The following is a 15,388-nucleotide window of genomic DNA, read 5'->3' as shown; positions in this document are numbered from 1 at the left end:
CCGCCCCCAGCACCATCTTTCAGCACACAGCAGCACAGAAAACTGGCCAGCGAGCTCCACAACTCCCGGAGAATTCTCCGGGCCCCATCCTGAGCTGATATCACCGCGAGGTCCCAGATGGGGTCTCCCCGCCTTCTCCAGATGGAATCCCGGTGACCATGAGCTTCTACAAACATGTCTCCTGTATGTGGGCGCCAGACTATTCTTCCGAACCTCACAGCCGCATAAGCGTGACATTTCCTGATATGCAAAGTGAGCAATGGAAAGAAACGATCTAGCGTCTGTCCCTGGGAGGCAGGCTTGAATGGTGGTGGGAAAATTTGAGCAAAATATAATGGCCAACCAAAACATATCTGGCCTGTGCATTTAACTACGGTGCTATGCCACCCTGGGAGGGGAAGAGAATTTGTCCCTCCACCTGTCCCCCCTTGCGGTCACGGTATGGTGGCCTCCATCTTTTGGAGCCTAATAGACAGCCAGGTATTGGGCTGCACTGATGAAGCACACAGGGCCTCGGGGGATGGGGGATGGAATCGGCCCTGCTCCCTGCCCTTACAAGGCCCTGGGTTACCACCCACAAATGCCTCCTCTGGCTCCTGAACGACCATGATCCCAGAGGCACACAAAACAATCTCGGAACCCAGGGGTTTTTGGCAGTAATCCCTCTAGGCTTATTACTAAAATATCAGAAATCCAAAATCGCATGGCCGATAATGTGGCCACACGACCTCATATGCTCTTCATAATCAGCAATCGAAAACAAATTACCTAATGATGTCTTTTTGGCAGGTCTGAATGTTGGGAGAAAATTCCAAATAATAATACTGGGTATTTTGTCATAATACTGAATGTGATCTACACAGAGCGAGAGAGTAAAGTGGAAATCTGCCACACAGGTGGCGAGGAGTGGTTGGCGGGGGGGGGGGGCATACCAGGGTTCTTAGTGGTGGAAAATGTGCACTGGTGAAGTGATGGGTATTTGGTCATTGTATGACCGACTGAGACTTAAATTGAAAGGCTTTGTGACTGTTCCCACAGTGATTCAATAAATAAAACTTGGGGGGAAAAAAAGAAGGTCAAGCAAAATTATTTAATCAATCTTTAGATATTCCCATGATTTCTAAAACCCTATATTATTAAAAATAAAAGCTACAACTAATATAAATATGCACACACACACATATACATGGGCTGGAGCAATAGCACAGCGGTAGGGCGTTTGCCTTGCACGCAGCCAACATGGCCGACCCGAGTTCGATTCCTCCACCCCTCTCGGAGAGCCCGGCAAGCTACCGAGAGTATTCGATATGCCAGACACAGTAACAACAAAGTCTCCAATGGAGACGTTACTGGGCCCGCTCGAGCAAACTGATGAACAATGGGAGGACAGTGACAGTGACAGTGGGATTTTGTGCTGGAGCGATAGCACAACAGTAGGGCATTTGCCTTACAAGCAGCCAACATGGCCAACCCGAGATTCCTCCGCCCCTCCTGGAGAGCCTGGCAAGCTACCGAGAGTATCTCGCCCGCACGGCAGAGCCTGGCAAGCTCCCCGTGATGTCTTCAATATGCCAAACAAGTCTCACGACGGAGACGTTACTGGGTCCACTCGAGCAAATCAAGGAAATATATATATATATATATATATATATATATATACACATACACACACATATATATATGTTAACATGAAATCTAAAGGACCTACACAGGATGTGAACTTGGTCCTAGATTTCAGTCTCTGATGAAATATCCTGCAGCTCTTGCTTACAGAGACTTTTGGGAGTCAGAATGCACACAGGTTTTTTTCTCTGTTATGCAGGGTCTATCCTGATGCCCTTAACAGCAGTGGTACAGAAAGTAAAGGAAGGAATGCTTGTGAATGAAATGCTTTAGCCCCCTCTCTATGAAGTGACTAGCAATACAAACCTTCACATTCCTCCGATGCCAAGGACAGCCCAGCCGTTTGAAGAGGGAAAAGCCTCCGAAGGGAGGTCTGATTGCATCACTGCATCAGCTGAGCCTATGCAGGAGGTTTATAATTGACTTGGTGAAAACAGATAGTCAAACATTGATCAAGGCCCCTGAAAAGCATCCAGAAAGTTGTCCTTGCTTATTGCACTGACATGGAGCTGGAACTGGAGCGCAGAGGCACCTGGATCCCTTATGCAACAGAGGCTGCTCTCCAGGATCCATCAGTTTGCTTGTCTTAGAATAAGTGAGTCAGACCACAGATGCAGGGGGAAGAAGAATCAAACAAATGCCAACTGAAATACTAAAGCCAGATTGGTGAGTTCCAAGTACTCTTAAGGAGCTACTTTGTGCAGAAAAGAAAATCTAGGTTCCCAAGTATGAGCTAATGAATTTACGGCTATATCAAAGATATAAAATAAATCCACCCAAATAGCTTTTAATGACCCTGATCATGATGAACACTCTTCATACTATAATCAGACTGCCCTTTTTATACTATTATCAAACTAGTCCAACTTTTCTCATCACCTAAAAAAAAAAAAAGCACAGCTTTGTAGTAGGAACTGCCAAACTGCCCGCAATAATCTCCAGAAATTGAAGAAATTCAACTCATCATGTCCAGGCTATTGTCACTGTGACTTGGGACAAGGCGCATTTCCTATGGAAGTAAGATGACTCTGGTGATGTGTTTTTTGGTTTTGTTTCATTTTCAGATCGGAGAGGGACAAGTCCTAACCATTCAAAACTGAATGTTGGTGCTGACACCCAAAGTCATTAAATTATAGATTCACATTGTCAAAACTGGAAAGACTCAAAGAAGTAATCATTCCAAACAACTCATTTTATAGCAAATCAAAGAGATCTCAAGAAGTTAACTCAGTGTTCAGCGTTTCTAGTGACCATTGTCAACCAGGCAATTGAGGAAAGAGAAAGAAAATTAGGCCTGTTTGAAACCCAAGACTGCCAACCCCACTGTTATAGGAGCGATAGCACAGCGGTAGGGCGTTTGCCTTGCACGCAGCCAACATGGCCGACCCGAGTTCGATTCCTCCGCCCCTCTCGGAGAGCCCGGCAAGCTACTGAGAGTATCTCGCCCGCACGGCAGAGCCTGGCAAGATCCCCATGACGTATTCGATATGCCAAACACAGTAACAACAAAGTCTCCAATGGAGACGTTACTGGGCCCGCTCGAGCAAATCGATGAACAACGGGAGGGCCTTTACCTTTTACCTGTTCTGATTAAGCAAGAACTGCCTAAGTAAATCAAACACATGTGCCTCCCTAGAAGAATGTAACTCAGTTCATGCTTGTCCCTCCTCCATTCCGGACTCCAACTTCCTATGAGGACAACCCTTCTTCCCTAGCCTTAGTCATATTTCCCGGACTCCAACTCAGATCAAGCTCCCAGATAACCAAGACACAGAGGCAAATATTTGATGCCCTTCTTTACCCCATCAGTTACCCTGCAACCAGAGATGGCAGACCACGAGCCAACCCCTCCATGATCCTCTACATTCACAAGAAGGGTAAGCAATAAAGGAAGCAGTAGTTTTTCTTGAAATGCAGAATTTCTGATAATCTGCTTATATCAGGTTTGGTCTCATGAATAAGTCTTCTATATGACATAATCCACTTTTTTATTTCCTCTCCCCATGACTATTATTGTGAGTCAATATGCATGTGTCTTAAGGTGCTCACTGCTTTGTAGGGCTGGTTTTTATGTGGGGGCACCGCAATGGGTGCTGCTGCTTAGGAATGAGGGTCAGGGCCTCTGAACCCTGCCTTCTAACAGTCACCCACACAAAGCAATTTGCTACCGATTGAAATGTAGAGCAGGTTTATCTGCAAGTGGCCTTGAATGTGGCCTTGATCAAACTATATTACAAGACAGAAAAAATATGTGCACTTTTTTTTTTTTGCTTCTTGGGTCACACCAGCGATGCTCTGGGGTTACTCCTGGCTCTGCACTCAGAAGTTATTCCTGGTGGTGCTTGGGGGACCATATGTGATGCCAGAGATTGAACCTAGGTCAGCCTCGTGCAAGGCAAATGCCCTCCCCACTGCACTATCGTTCCGGCCCCAATATGTGCACTTTTATCTTAGCACCACTGGAAGGCCCAGCCACTCACCAAGTAACACAAACAATCCACAAAGGCACATAATGAAAAATGAGTAAGGTTATTAATGTTGAAAGTCAATTCAATATGTTACATTCCCCAAATTACCACACCTATATAAAAAATAGTTTTAAAAAAACCCCAAAACCAAACAAACCATAATTTTGAAATCAAAAGGCTACTGAATTCCATTTAGCATTAGATGGGGGGTTACAGGGGTGGGGGTGACTGTGTGTAAGGAAATGGGTTTACCTTCCAGCATTTTTTGCAGACTGTTCCTCATGACATGGATGTTCTCTATTCCGATAAACTGAAACTTGATATTGGAATAATTGTCTTCATTTTCATAGCCTTTCCCTGCAGCCCGGTTGGCCATTGCATTAAGCTACAGTGGTCAGCAAAACAGAACAGTCACCAGTTATATTCAGAACACGAAACAATCAAACATCTCATGGAGAGCCATAAAACATTTTAAAAAGTGACATGCAGAAATATTTACATGTTTTGTTTTGTTTTGTTTGCAGTGTCAGGACTTGAACCCAGGGCCTCACACATTCAAAGTATGTGTCCTGCAGCTGAGTCACAGTCCCAGCCCCTGAAGGTAACAAATTTTAAGTCACTGGAACACTGTACTGAGCGACGTCATTTTAGATATTCAAACTGAGTTTCTCTTTACCAGCACCAATGAGGGGAACGTTTTCTTAGCCAGAGAGCATTCTATGGAGGAATCCTTTTTGAGATGTCTCTTACAGCTTCATGTCAGAGATATCAAACAAAATCTGTAGTTTGGTGACAGTGTCAAGCTGCTTAAGTTTAACACCAAGCAGAACCTGTAGTTTAACAGGTACATAAATATCAATATAACTGGTAGTGAGCTGGAGTGATAGCACAACGGTAGGGCGTTTGCCTTGCACGCAGCCAACATGGCCGACCCGAGTTCGATTCCTTCGCCCCTCTCGGAGAGCCCAGCAATCTACTGAGAGTTACTTGCCCGCACGGCAGAGCCTGGCAAGCTCCCCGTGACGTACTCGATATGCCAAACACAGTAACAACAAGTCTCACGATGGAGACATTACTGGGCCCGCTCGAGCAAATTGATGAACAACGGGAGGGCCTTTATTTTATAAATGGTAGTGTTTAGTCTTGTAAGTCACATGGTAGTATTTTCCAGTATCTAATGCCAATAAGGGCATGCTCAAGTAAAGATGGTTGGGCCACTCTAATCTGCTTCCAAGAGTCCTGTAGATATCTGATCAACTATCAGAGTCAGTGAATAAAGTCAGGCATGGTCTGTGGGTGCAAAGTCTCCAGAAACATTTCCCTGGGACACCTCACTCAAATCCAAGACATACTCAAAGACCTACTTTCATTATTGTAAGGCTGCATATGAGACGTTGGGTTTTCCTAAGGCAAACAGTAATAAATGATAAGAGGTTCTGAAGGAATGATTAAATGTACACTCCTGCCTTGATTCTGTGTCACAAAAATGAAGGACAAATCTGCCTTTACTTAGAAATATAGAGAGTTCTGGAATGGACATTTTAACACTTGTACTCCCTTCTTGCTTTTTGAGGGTAAGGAGCTAATCCACATCTGAAAAGGAGTGAGCACTTTCTTCCTCTGCCCTCAAAGGGGCAGCTGGTAAGTCTCAGACAGGGAACATACACACAGAACTTACCACCAGAAAGATGCCCATTTAAGGTCCAAATACTGAGATGGTATCAAGAAATATTTTGCTTTTGTGTGTGACAATTATTTTTATTTAATTTTATATATTTTTTATTAAGGCACTGTGATTTATAAAGTTGTTCATAATGGAGTTTCAGGCATACAATGTTCCAACACCAATTCACACCAGTGTCAACTTCCCTGCACCAATGTCCCTGGGTTCCCTCCCCCAACCCCCCCAAGACTGCCTCCTTGACAGGCACAATTTTAAGTGTGATTATTGTAGTCCTAGTTACCATGGCTCTGTAGTTTAGATATATACATACATACATACAAGAAATAATCTTCCAATGGCAAAAATTTAAAAGGTAAATTAAAAGACACACACCTTTGACCCAGATCTTCTACCTGTGAGAATCTGACATAATGAAAAATATCTATACATAATGATGGACATACAAGAATGTTGATTATAACATTTTTTAATCAGCGTAAAACTGGAATACCTATGACTCTTCCAGATGGGCAATGACTGAATAAAGTATGGCTCATTCAGGCTCTGAACTACGAATTACCTCAGAATATAAACATTTATATATTTAGAGACTGACTTAGAAATGGCCTGAAAATGAAAAGAAGCAACTACAAAATGTTAGTCATGTCATTTTTGTAGAACACACCAACTTTTATAGAGAGAGAGAGAATGAGAGAGATGCACATATATGTTTATGCATAGTTGATTAAGGATAGAGAGTGCAAAGGAATAATACTTTCAGTACATTTTTAGATACTGCAATATTCTTTATTGCCAAATATACATATATTGAACTAATAATTTAAATAACAGAAATAAAATGTATCAAAAGTGAAAAACAGAGTTACAGAGGTCAAATCACTGCTCAAGTTTTAAATGTTCACATTTCTAGAGAAAATTATCTACAGTCATTATTCTTTTGAAACCTGGATTGCAGAATAGCTGGCCTTGTAGAGTTATTTTCTAAACTAATTGTTGGTTTATCCAAAATTCTAAAAAAAACTAGGATATTTGAGATTATTCTATATTACATAAACCTTTATATTTATTCTATATATTTAAAATTCAAGTTAAGACTACTCATTGCATACCAGGGACACACATACAGTGTGTGTCCTTTTAAAACAGTCTGATGAAAAAAAATGACGTTATTGTTTAAATCTGGAATTAGAATTCTGCTCACATTTTTAAATAGTTGATTACCACTGACAAAGAAAAATTTACTGATAGTTATCTTTGAAAGCAAAGGAACACAAGATGTTCTCTTGAAAGCCAATGGTACTTCTCATAGCTAACAGAAGGTGGCAATATTTAATCTACCATAGAAATGTACTTTCTCAAGGTTTCTTCGTATTTCACATGACCTATAGTGATAATGTAGCAAAGTTGATCCTCAAATTAGAAATTAGTTTTGTAATTAATATAAACATATAATATATATACCCGCTGGAGCAATAGCACAGCGGGTAGGGCGTTTGCCTTACACGCGGCCAACATGGCCGACCCGAGTTCGATTCCTCCGCCCCTCTCGGAGAGCCCGGCAAGCTACCGAGTATTCAGTATGCCAGACACAGTAACAACAAAGTCTCCAATGGAGACGTTACTGGGCCCGCTCGAGCAAATCGACGATCAACGGGAGGGCCTTTACCTTTACCTTACCTATATAATATATATATCATGAACAGTATTATATACATATATTATACATTCAGATAGCACTATGCACATACACATTCAGAAACAGGATCCCTAGAGAAACAGAATACTACCTATCCATAGGTCTGATATAGTCCCTTTCTCTTTCTTGCTTTACAACCAAAGAAAAGGTTATTCATTTCAGTTCTCCCAAATTATCAACTACATAAGACAGTGGAGGTAATGGCATCCTAAGTTCACGTTATGCTTAAGAAATACAACAAGAAGGAAAAACAGGGGCTGGGGAAAAGTGCATACTTTTCTAACCAAAGGTCACTCAGCTATTTAATAATCAACAAAAAGAACCCATCCATTTCTCAGAAAGGACTTAATATACACCTACTCTGCTGACCATTGGAAGGAACAAAAGTGGAATACGATGTTCCATAAGCTTGTGGGGAAGGGAAGGGCACAACTCATAAGGGACAATGACCACTAACACCAGCAGGAGCTGAGGGACAGTGACAGTGACAGACAGTAAACAGCGGTCAATGTTCCAACAGGGGCAAAGTCTATGTGGCCCAGGAGATGGGAAGTGACACTTCATAAAGAAGGAAAACTTGAGTTGGACTGTAATCACCTGGAAGAATGGAGAAGAAAGGGAGAACATTCCAGAACGAGAAAGAGCTGTGAAGAAGAAAAGGGAGGGAGGTACAAAGAGCAAGCGACGGGCATCAGTGAGCATATAAGCCAAGGCAAAGTATAAGGAGCAAGAAAGGGGACTAGAAGGTACTTAGGGTCTCTTTAAACTGATGCAGTTAAAGATTTCATTGTAGCAGTGCAGAACAATCAAAGGAATGAGAGGTTTCATTTTAAAAAGCTTTACCTGACTTTATGTCTATTACAGAGACGGTGACTGGAAGAAGGAGTGACTGGAGACAAAGAGGTATTCACAGTTTAAGGGGCAGTGATGGGACAGGTACAGACGTCAGCTTGAGCCTCACCCCAATGCCTAAAAACTGGGACAGCACTGAGACTCAGTATAGCTTTGGAAGGCTGATAGGTCAGACCAATTACTGAATCATAGAAATTAAGAGGTAAACAATTAATAATGACTGGGGGGAAAGCAGGCTTTTCCCCAAACCCTAAATTAATCCACAGAGCACATCAACATCATAAAGATGTAGTCAAGATGTAGTCAAGATGTGATCTTGGTATCAAGCAAAAAAGGTCAGCCTGGTCCCTCTCTTAGTCTTGGAGTCTGAAGTTTCAGCAGAGAACACTCTAGACCTGAAGGACAGGACTCATCTGATGTGGCTGCGAAATGAGAGTCATGGTTGGGAAGGTCAAGCTGCATCTTCATGGGAATATCACATAGCCCTTGCTCTTCTGGTAAAATGAAGAACCTTGGGACACACATAGGATAAAGGTGGTGATGCTCTAGGCTGGAGTGTTAGTATAGCAGGTAGGCCGTTTGCCTTGTAAGCAGCCAACCCAGATTCAATTTCTCATATCCCATTTGGTTCCCCAAGCACTGCCAGGAGTAATTTCTGATGCCAGGAGCAACTTACCCCTAAGCATGGCCAGGTGTGACCCAAAATCAGTATATATAGTGATGTTTGTTTCTTTCCAAGACCATCTTCACAACTATACTAGGTCACAATCATCTGTTTCTACCTTGTAAGGAGAACTTGGGTAGAACGAACATCAGTCAGAGTAGGCTCAGATAGGCAATCTCCTTCCGGTTCCATTAAAAATTCCAACTCCATATGGGGCAACATTCTCTTTCCCTCAGTACAGGGAACTGATGGGTCTGCTCGGACACTCTTCCACATTCCTCCTCTAGGCTCTGTCTGTGAACTGAGATCTGGGCACGAGCAGAATTAGGGTCCAGAGAGAGGTAAATGCCTCTTGAGAAAGCAGAGCAAGACTGCAGTTCTCTATCAGGGGTGGCTGAACTTCTGGTTAACATCTTCTCACCAACACTGCCCTCCGCAAGGCAGGGTTCCAAAAGCAGCACCTGCTGGGGGCTGGATGTGGATGCTCGGGGGGAGAAGGTAACATACCGGAAGAAGCACGTTGGCTTCTTTCCCCACAATCACTCGGTCCTCAGGCCTGACCCTTTCCCCCATGTCTTCTAACCCATAGAAATGTCTCCATCACTGCCTAAGAGATTCAGGGCAGACTTCCCCTAGTGCACTGCCCACGGCTGCTTTTCCTCATTCACTGCTTTGGTGGTTCTGGGCACAGATGCACCACAGCCCTAGACAACCCTAGATGCTACTCTTTCAAGCACCACCAATCTTTACAATGAATATACCCTTCAACCCCCATCATCACTGCACTCCCCTCCTCCACAAACAAGATTCAGCGAGAAAGCACCCCAACTCCTGAGAGAGAAACAAAAAGAAATCCACGTGACATCCTATTGCACAACTTTAAAAAAATATTTTTTTCTTATAAAGTGAAATTAGAGGCTATGACCACAAAGCCATCTCTGGATAAGGAGCCAAGACAAAAGACAATGCATCGAAGAGGGCAAAGTCACCTTTCCAGGCCCTCTCCTACACTGAGCCACACGTCCTCCAAGGCGCTGCCAATCACAGCACAGCTCAAGCAGCTGCTCACAGCTGGACCTGCCTGGGGCTGGGCTGGTGACTAGTCCCCAGCATCATAGTAGTGCTCAGAGGTGACAACTCTCCCGAGCCTTGTCAGGAGGCACTAGGATCTCCTGAAGATTTCTGGCAAACAGCATCATGGCCACCCAGAAAAAACAGACTCTAAAGCATTGATAAATCTTGGAAATTTAATCTGGGCTCTGGCCTGAGCTCTGTGACCCTAGGTGAGTTACTTAGCTTCTGTAAGTCCAAGACCTTCTCCATGATAAAAACACCTAACTCTTAATTTACATGATTATTCTAAGAATGAAACAAATGCCAGGCATTGTCACAAGCTCAGCCAAATCTCCAAACAAATTACTGATCGAGTCAGGAAAAAAATTGCGATAAAATTAGTTCTCTCAATTCTACCATTCTACAAAAACGGTATCAACATTTTTTCGTATCTTTTTAATTCTGTTTTAATTCACACCCAGCATTTCTACTCCTGGTTCATGGGGCTATTATGAATAGGCTAGGGCGGGGCTGGGGAGGGTATGACATGCTGAAGCTCAAATCCATGGCTCCTGCACAGCAAATCTTGCCATCAGTCCAGGCGTTCTCACCCTGCCCTCCTCTCTTCTAAGTGCACCAAATCCTAGCACTGCACTTGGCCTCGGTAGAGTATTTTTCCAATGGGTCTCCAAAGCACATGGAGACTTTTATAGTTCTTGTGTCTCAAGACCCTGATGTCAACCACTTAGAAGGCTTACATCTGAACAGGTGACAGCTGGGACTTGGACTGGCCCTGCTTAGAGGACAGGAATAACTGGAGTTCCCTCCTTTTCCTTTTCGATTAAATCTCTGAGCAAACCTGGGCAGTACCCCATTTGCCCACCACCTAAAGCAAACACGAACTCAGTCTCCTAGCTACCAATGAAGTCTAAACACACTTGGGAGCAAAAATCAACAGAAATGATCTTTCAAAGAGTGACAGCTCTAAGCAAACAGTTTAAAACTCAGGTGAAGTGTGTGTGCACATGGGTACACAGGAGAAGAGGGCACGACTTGTACGAGACACCAATTTTCTTTAATGGATCAGCATCAAACTTCTTATCGCCGAGAGCAAACACACTTAGTGCTAAATACACTCTTCAAACAAAATCCTCTGGACTCATTTATATTAAATCTGGAATATGCCTGGCCCAACAGCTGCCACATTTCCTAGCAGGCTTACATAACACAGTGTACATTAGACCACTGGCCCATAAATTCATAGATGATTCTGCTTGCCCTTACTTCAATCTGGGAAAACAGGTGAGGGAAAGACTTTCTAATTCAGTTAAGCCCCTGTCTGTCCTGCCTTTCTTTTCCTCTTGTGTCATAAGGGTATTTGTCTAACAAACAGAGGACGTGTTGGTTACTAAATAGTCATTTCAGATGGTGAGGAAATGATGAACTACCAGCGTTTACTCACTTCGTAATCACGAAGAGGAAGACAGTAATCGATGCAGGGAAGAAGGGCTCAAAGTGTCAGCGTCCAGAGGGGGAAAAACAAAAGTGAAAAGCCAACGATATTTTTCTGGATTTCAGGCTAAAACTCTTTAAAGGGAGAAGCTTTTTTGTTTCAACTGGAAGTGTTGGTCTGTACCCTGCTTTCAAAATTTATCTTAAAAGAAGGGAGTCTTGTGCCTGGGTTTCAATTATACAGTGATCAAATACCCATCCCTCTACCAGTGCCCATTTCCCACCACCACGGGTCCCAGTATCCCTCCCACCCAACTGCACCTCATGATGTCTCACTAATAATAATTTAAAAAAAACATTGAATGTAATCAAAGTGGAGAGAGAGAGTAATGTGGAAATCATCTCCTCCCAAGTAGGGGGAGGGTGTGGAATGGGGGGGTATACTGGAACTTTTGGTGGTGGAAAACGGGCACTGGTGAAGGGGCCAGTGTTTGATTGTATGACCGAGACTTACACCCGGAAGTTTTGTAATTCAGCTCATGGTGATTCAATAAACAAAATTGTAAAAAAAGAAAAACAAAAAAAAGGGAGTCTTTCACATGTAATCTCCCAGACTGTGATCTGTTCTATGGGCCAGCCAGTGAGTAGCCTCTGAGAAGAACTCCGCACTCACTCGTCAGAAGGGGACAAAGCTGTTCTGAAGTCAAGGAAACGAACAGGACCCTAGTCTTACCCAAAGAAAGCAGAAAATGATGTAATCCAGCCTAGGAATCACAGCATCTGATGACGCCAGGTTCAAAGAGCAATGAAAACGGGCAGCCCGTCTGCCTGCGCAATAGACTGTAGCTGTTTCTCGTGATTTCTCAGATTGCCCATGCATACAGAAGCCTTCGGCTGCTGAGTATCTGTGTTCATTACTGTACTGTTACTTCCTTATGTCTTTTTTTTTTAAAAAATTGCTTCACTGACATATAATTCTCAGGCTATACAAGTCAATCAATTTGGTAAACTGAGTTATGTGATTATCACAACATATTTTTAGAAGATTTTAATAAATTCAAAAAAGAAACCCCCTATCCAACCCCCAGCTTTTCCTTCCATCCCCTTAGCTCTAAGTAATCACTACTTACTTCTTTATTTTTTCTGTCTGCCTTTCTCTCTCTCTCTCTCTCTCTCTCTCTCTCTCTCTCTCTCTCTCTCTCTCCCCCTCCCTCTCCCTCCCCCCCACTCTTGATTTGTCTAATCTGGAGATGTCACATAAATGGAAATAAATAATATGTGGTCCTTTGTAGCTGACTTCTTTTATTCAATATTCAGATGAATATTTCCAAGGTTCATCCATATTATATATTAGTTATATTAGTACTATTTATATGTTATATTAGTTATATGTTATATATAGAATATACCAGTACTTTAGCATTTTTATAGTTAAATAATTTTTCATTGAATAGATGTATATATTTTCTTTTTTTTTCCCTTTATTTTATTTTATTTTTTTTTAAAGTTGTAGATTTACAATTTTTTGTGCTTTGGTTTCAATTATACAATGATCAGATACCCATCCCTCCACCAGTGCCCATTTTCCACCACCATGGATAATATCCCTCCCACCCCCATCCCCCCATCCCCCCTGTCTCTGTGGCAGGGCAATCCCCTGTGTTCTCTCTCTCCGTTTGGGTGTTGTGGTCTGCAAAAGAGGCATTGAGTGGCAAACATGTTCAGTCCATAGTCTACTTTTGACATGCATCTCCCCTCCTGGGAGGATCCTCCAAACTAATAGATGTATATATTTTCTTAATCCACCCAATTTGATTGCTTCTATACTCCAGTTATTATTAATGATGAATAAAAACACATGTACAAGGTTTTGTGCAGATCTGTTTTCATGTCTCTTGAGTTAAGAGGGGGAGTTTCTGGGTCATATGATGACTCTACATGCAACATTTTAAAGTCCTTGTGTTCTTTTAACCTTATGATGGTTTAAACATTCCAGATATAAAAGATTTCTATCTATAAAAGAAAACTCTATCATCCCACAAGAAAAAAGACAGTGTTAAGTGTTTAGTTACTTTGGTACCCCCAACTTTTTCCAATATGTAGGGTGATACATAATTATATTCTAACATAACCATTACAAAAGTTATGTTTTTATATTATATTTTATAATTTATATTATATGTATTTTCTGTATCTCACTCTTGTTCAGTATACTTTGGAGACTTTTCCATAGCCAAAGGGAGCAGAACTACATAGACCTTCTCGCAGCAGTTAGAGGTCCAGATGTGCTTTCATGATTAGGAAGAAATTACAATGCCAAAACTGATTAGATCATTAGACCAAATAAAGACCATTTCACCCTCCCACTCCATTTCCTCCTACATATTCAAAATATTTGTAGGTTGTTTTGTCTCTGTCTACAGTAACACACCCCTCAGGGAACATCATTTATTGATTAGCGAAGAAAGAAATGGTTCTGAGGAACGAAGTTGGAAGTTATAGCAAATCTAACTTTAATGATCCTTAAAAAATGGAACCTGAGTGGGAGATAAGAATAAATTCAAGCTGGCTTCCTCCGTGATGACCAGATCTGTAATTTCTAGTGGTTCTCTTAACAGAAGATGAAGTCCACACACTAGGACGTGAGTAAATGTGAAATGTTATTTCGAACAACGGACAAGCAGAAAGTTTACTATTTTCCCAAATCCTTCTTCATGGAATTTTAATTAATGGTTGTTTCCTTCTAGTTATTTTTTTCTATGTAGCTAATGTATCTACTGTTCTGTGTTGGGTTTAGGGTTTTTTCCTCCATAAACAGAATAGCATAGTACAATTTTTTGATGTAGTTTTTACTTGATCTTATATTTTTTCTCAACCTATCCAAGTCAGACACAGATGACTACGGGGTTAATTTGAAGTAGCCTACTGACTTAATCACGAGACTGAAGTGCAGGAAAGGATATTTCAAAGTAAACCAACTATAGATTAAGTGTGCTTAGGAGAGTTCTCCCAAATCGATTTTCCCCATTCAGTGTGTGCACAAATTGAGAAGCTGGAAAACACCAAAAGCACCCTTGAAACATCAAAGATACCCAAGCAGCTACCGAGCAGGGCGGCTCCACCCTGAGTGGGAAGAGGAGGCTCCCCAAGCCGACCAAGAAGCCTGGGCTGGGGCTGGCCAGCCCTTTGGCCTGGCCCTGTCTCCAGCTCCTGACTCAGCTGCATGACCGGCATGAGAATGGCAATGATACTTACTTTTGGCCGAGTGTCAACCACGTAGATGAAGTCACTTCCGGGATTGGCTTTCCTGATGGCCTGCAGCATCTGCTCATCCTCCAGGCACCGGGCACTGAAGCCAGACAGGGGCTGGCTGCTCCGGCAGATGGAAGCCTGCAGGGAGAGGACAGAGCAACACCTGTGTCAGGGCTGGGCAGCATCTCTCCATACCCAGGACTCTCTAGATTCTTTATAATACAGAGCCTGTGGCTTCACACTGCCCCATGCGACCTCACACAAGGCCCTGTTCACAATAATGCCTTCCACCACATGTTAATTCTTAACTCAGGTCAAAGAAATACAAGATAGTGCACAAAAGTCTCTGAAAAATCAGGGATGCATTAAGGAGGTAGAGAAAGGATCCCATATAGGAAACATAAATTCATCCATCTCCATTAAACTCATCTATTTTCCTCTTCACTGGCATTGTTTTATTTTCCTGCTGAAGGTAGAAAAGGAAATAAACACTCAACCTCCTAAATCTTCAAATCTCCTAGAACAGGGTGGGAGAGATAATGCAGAAGACAGGGTGCTTGGCAGAGATCAAACGCTCCAAGTTGGGTTCAGTCCCGGCATCACATACATCCAAGTACTGAAAGCAGTGACCCCTGAGCACAAAG

The 15,388-nt window shown here is 42.5% G+C and overlaps 1 protein-coding gene across 1 annotated transcript in view; it reads right to left on the bottom strand.

The window, feature by feature from the left end:
* Positions 1–15,388, bottom strand: part of MTMR7 (myotubularin related protein 7) — a 148,272-nt gene that overhangs the window by 37,704 nt on the left and 95,180 nt on the right. The window contains exons 6-7 of the mRNA XM_056114016.1: positions 14,748–14,882; positions 4,344–4,476 (exon numbers count right to left, since the gene is read on the bottom strand). Of these exons, the coding sequence (XP_055969991.1) occupies positions 4,344–4,476; positions 14,748–14,882 (268 nt within the window). The remainder of the gene's footprint in view (positions 1–4,343; positions 4,477–14,747; positions 14,883–15,388) is intronic.

This window comes from Sorex fumeus, unplaced genomic scaffold, assembly GCF_029834395.1.
Source record: "Sorex fumeus unplaced genomic scaffold, SorFum_2.1 ptg000024l, whole genome shotgun sequence".
In the NCBI taxonomy this organism is placed as follows: domain Eukaryota; kingdom Metazoa; phylum Chordata; class Mammalia; order Eulipotyphla; family Soricidae; genus Sorex; species Sorex fumeus.
The sequence above is the reverse complement of the archived record's forward strand: the minus strand, read 5'-3'. Positions and strand labels throughout refer to the sequence as shown.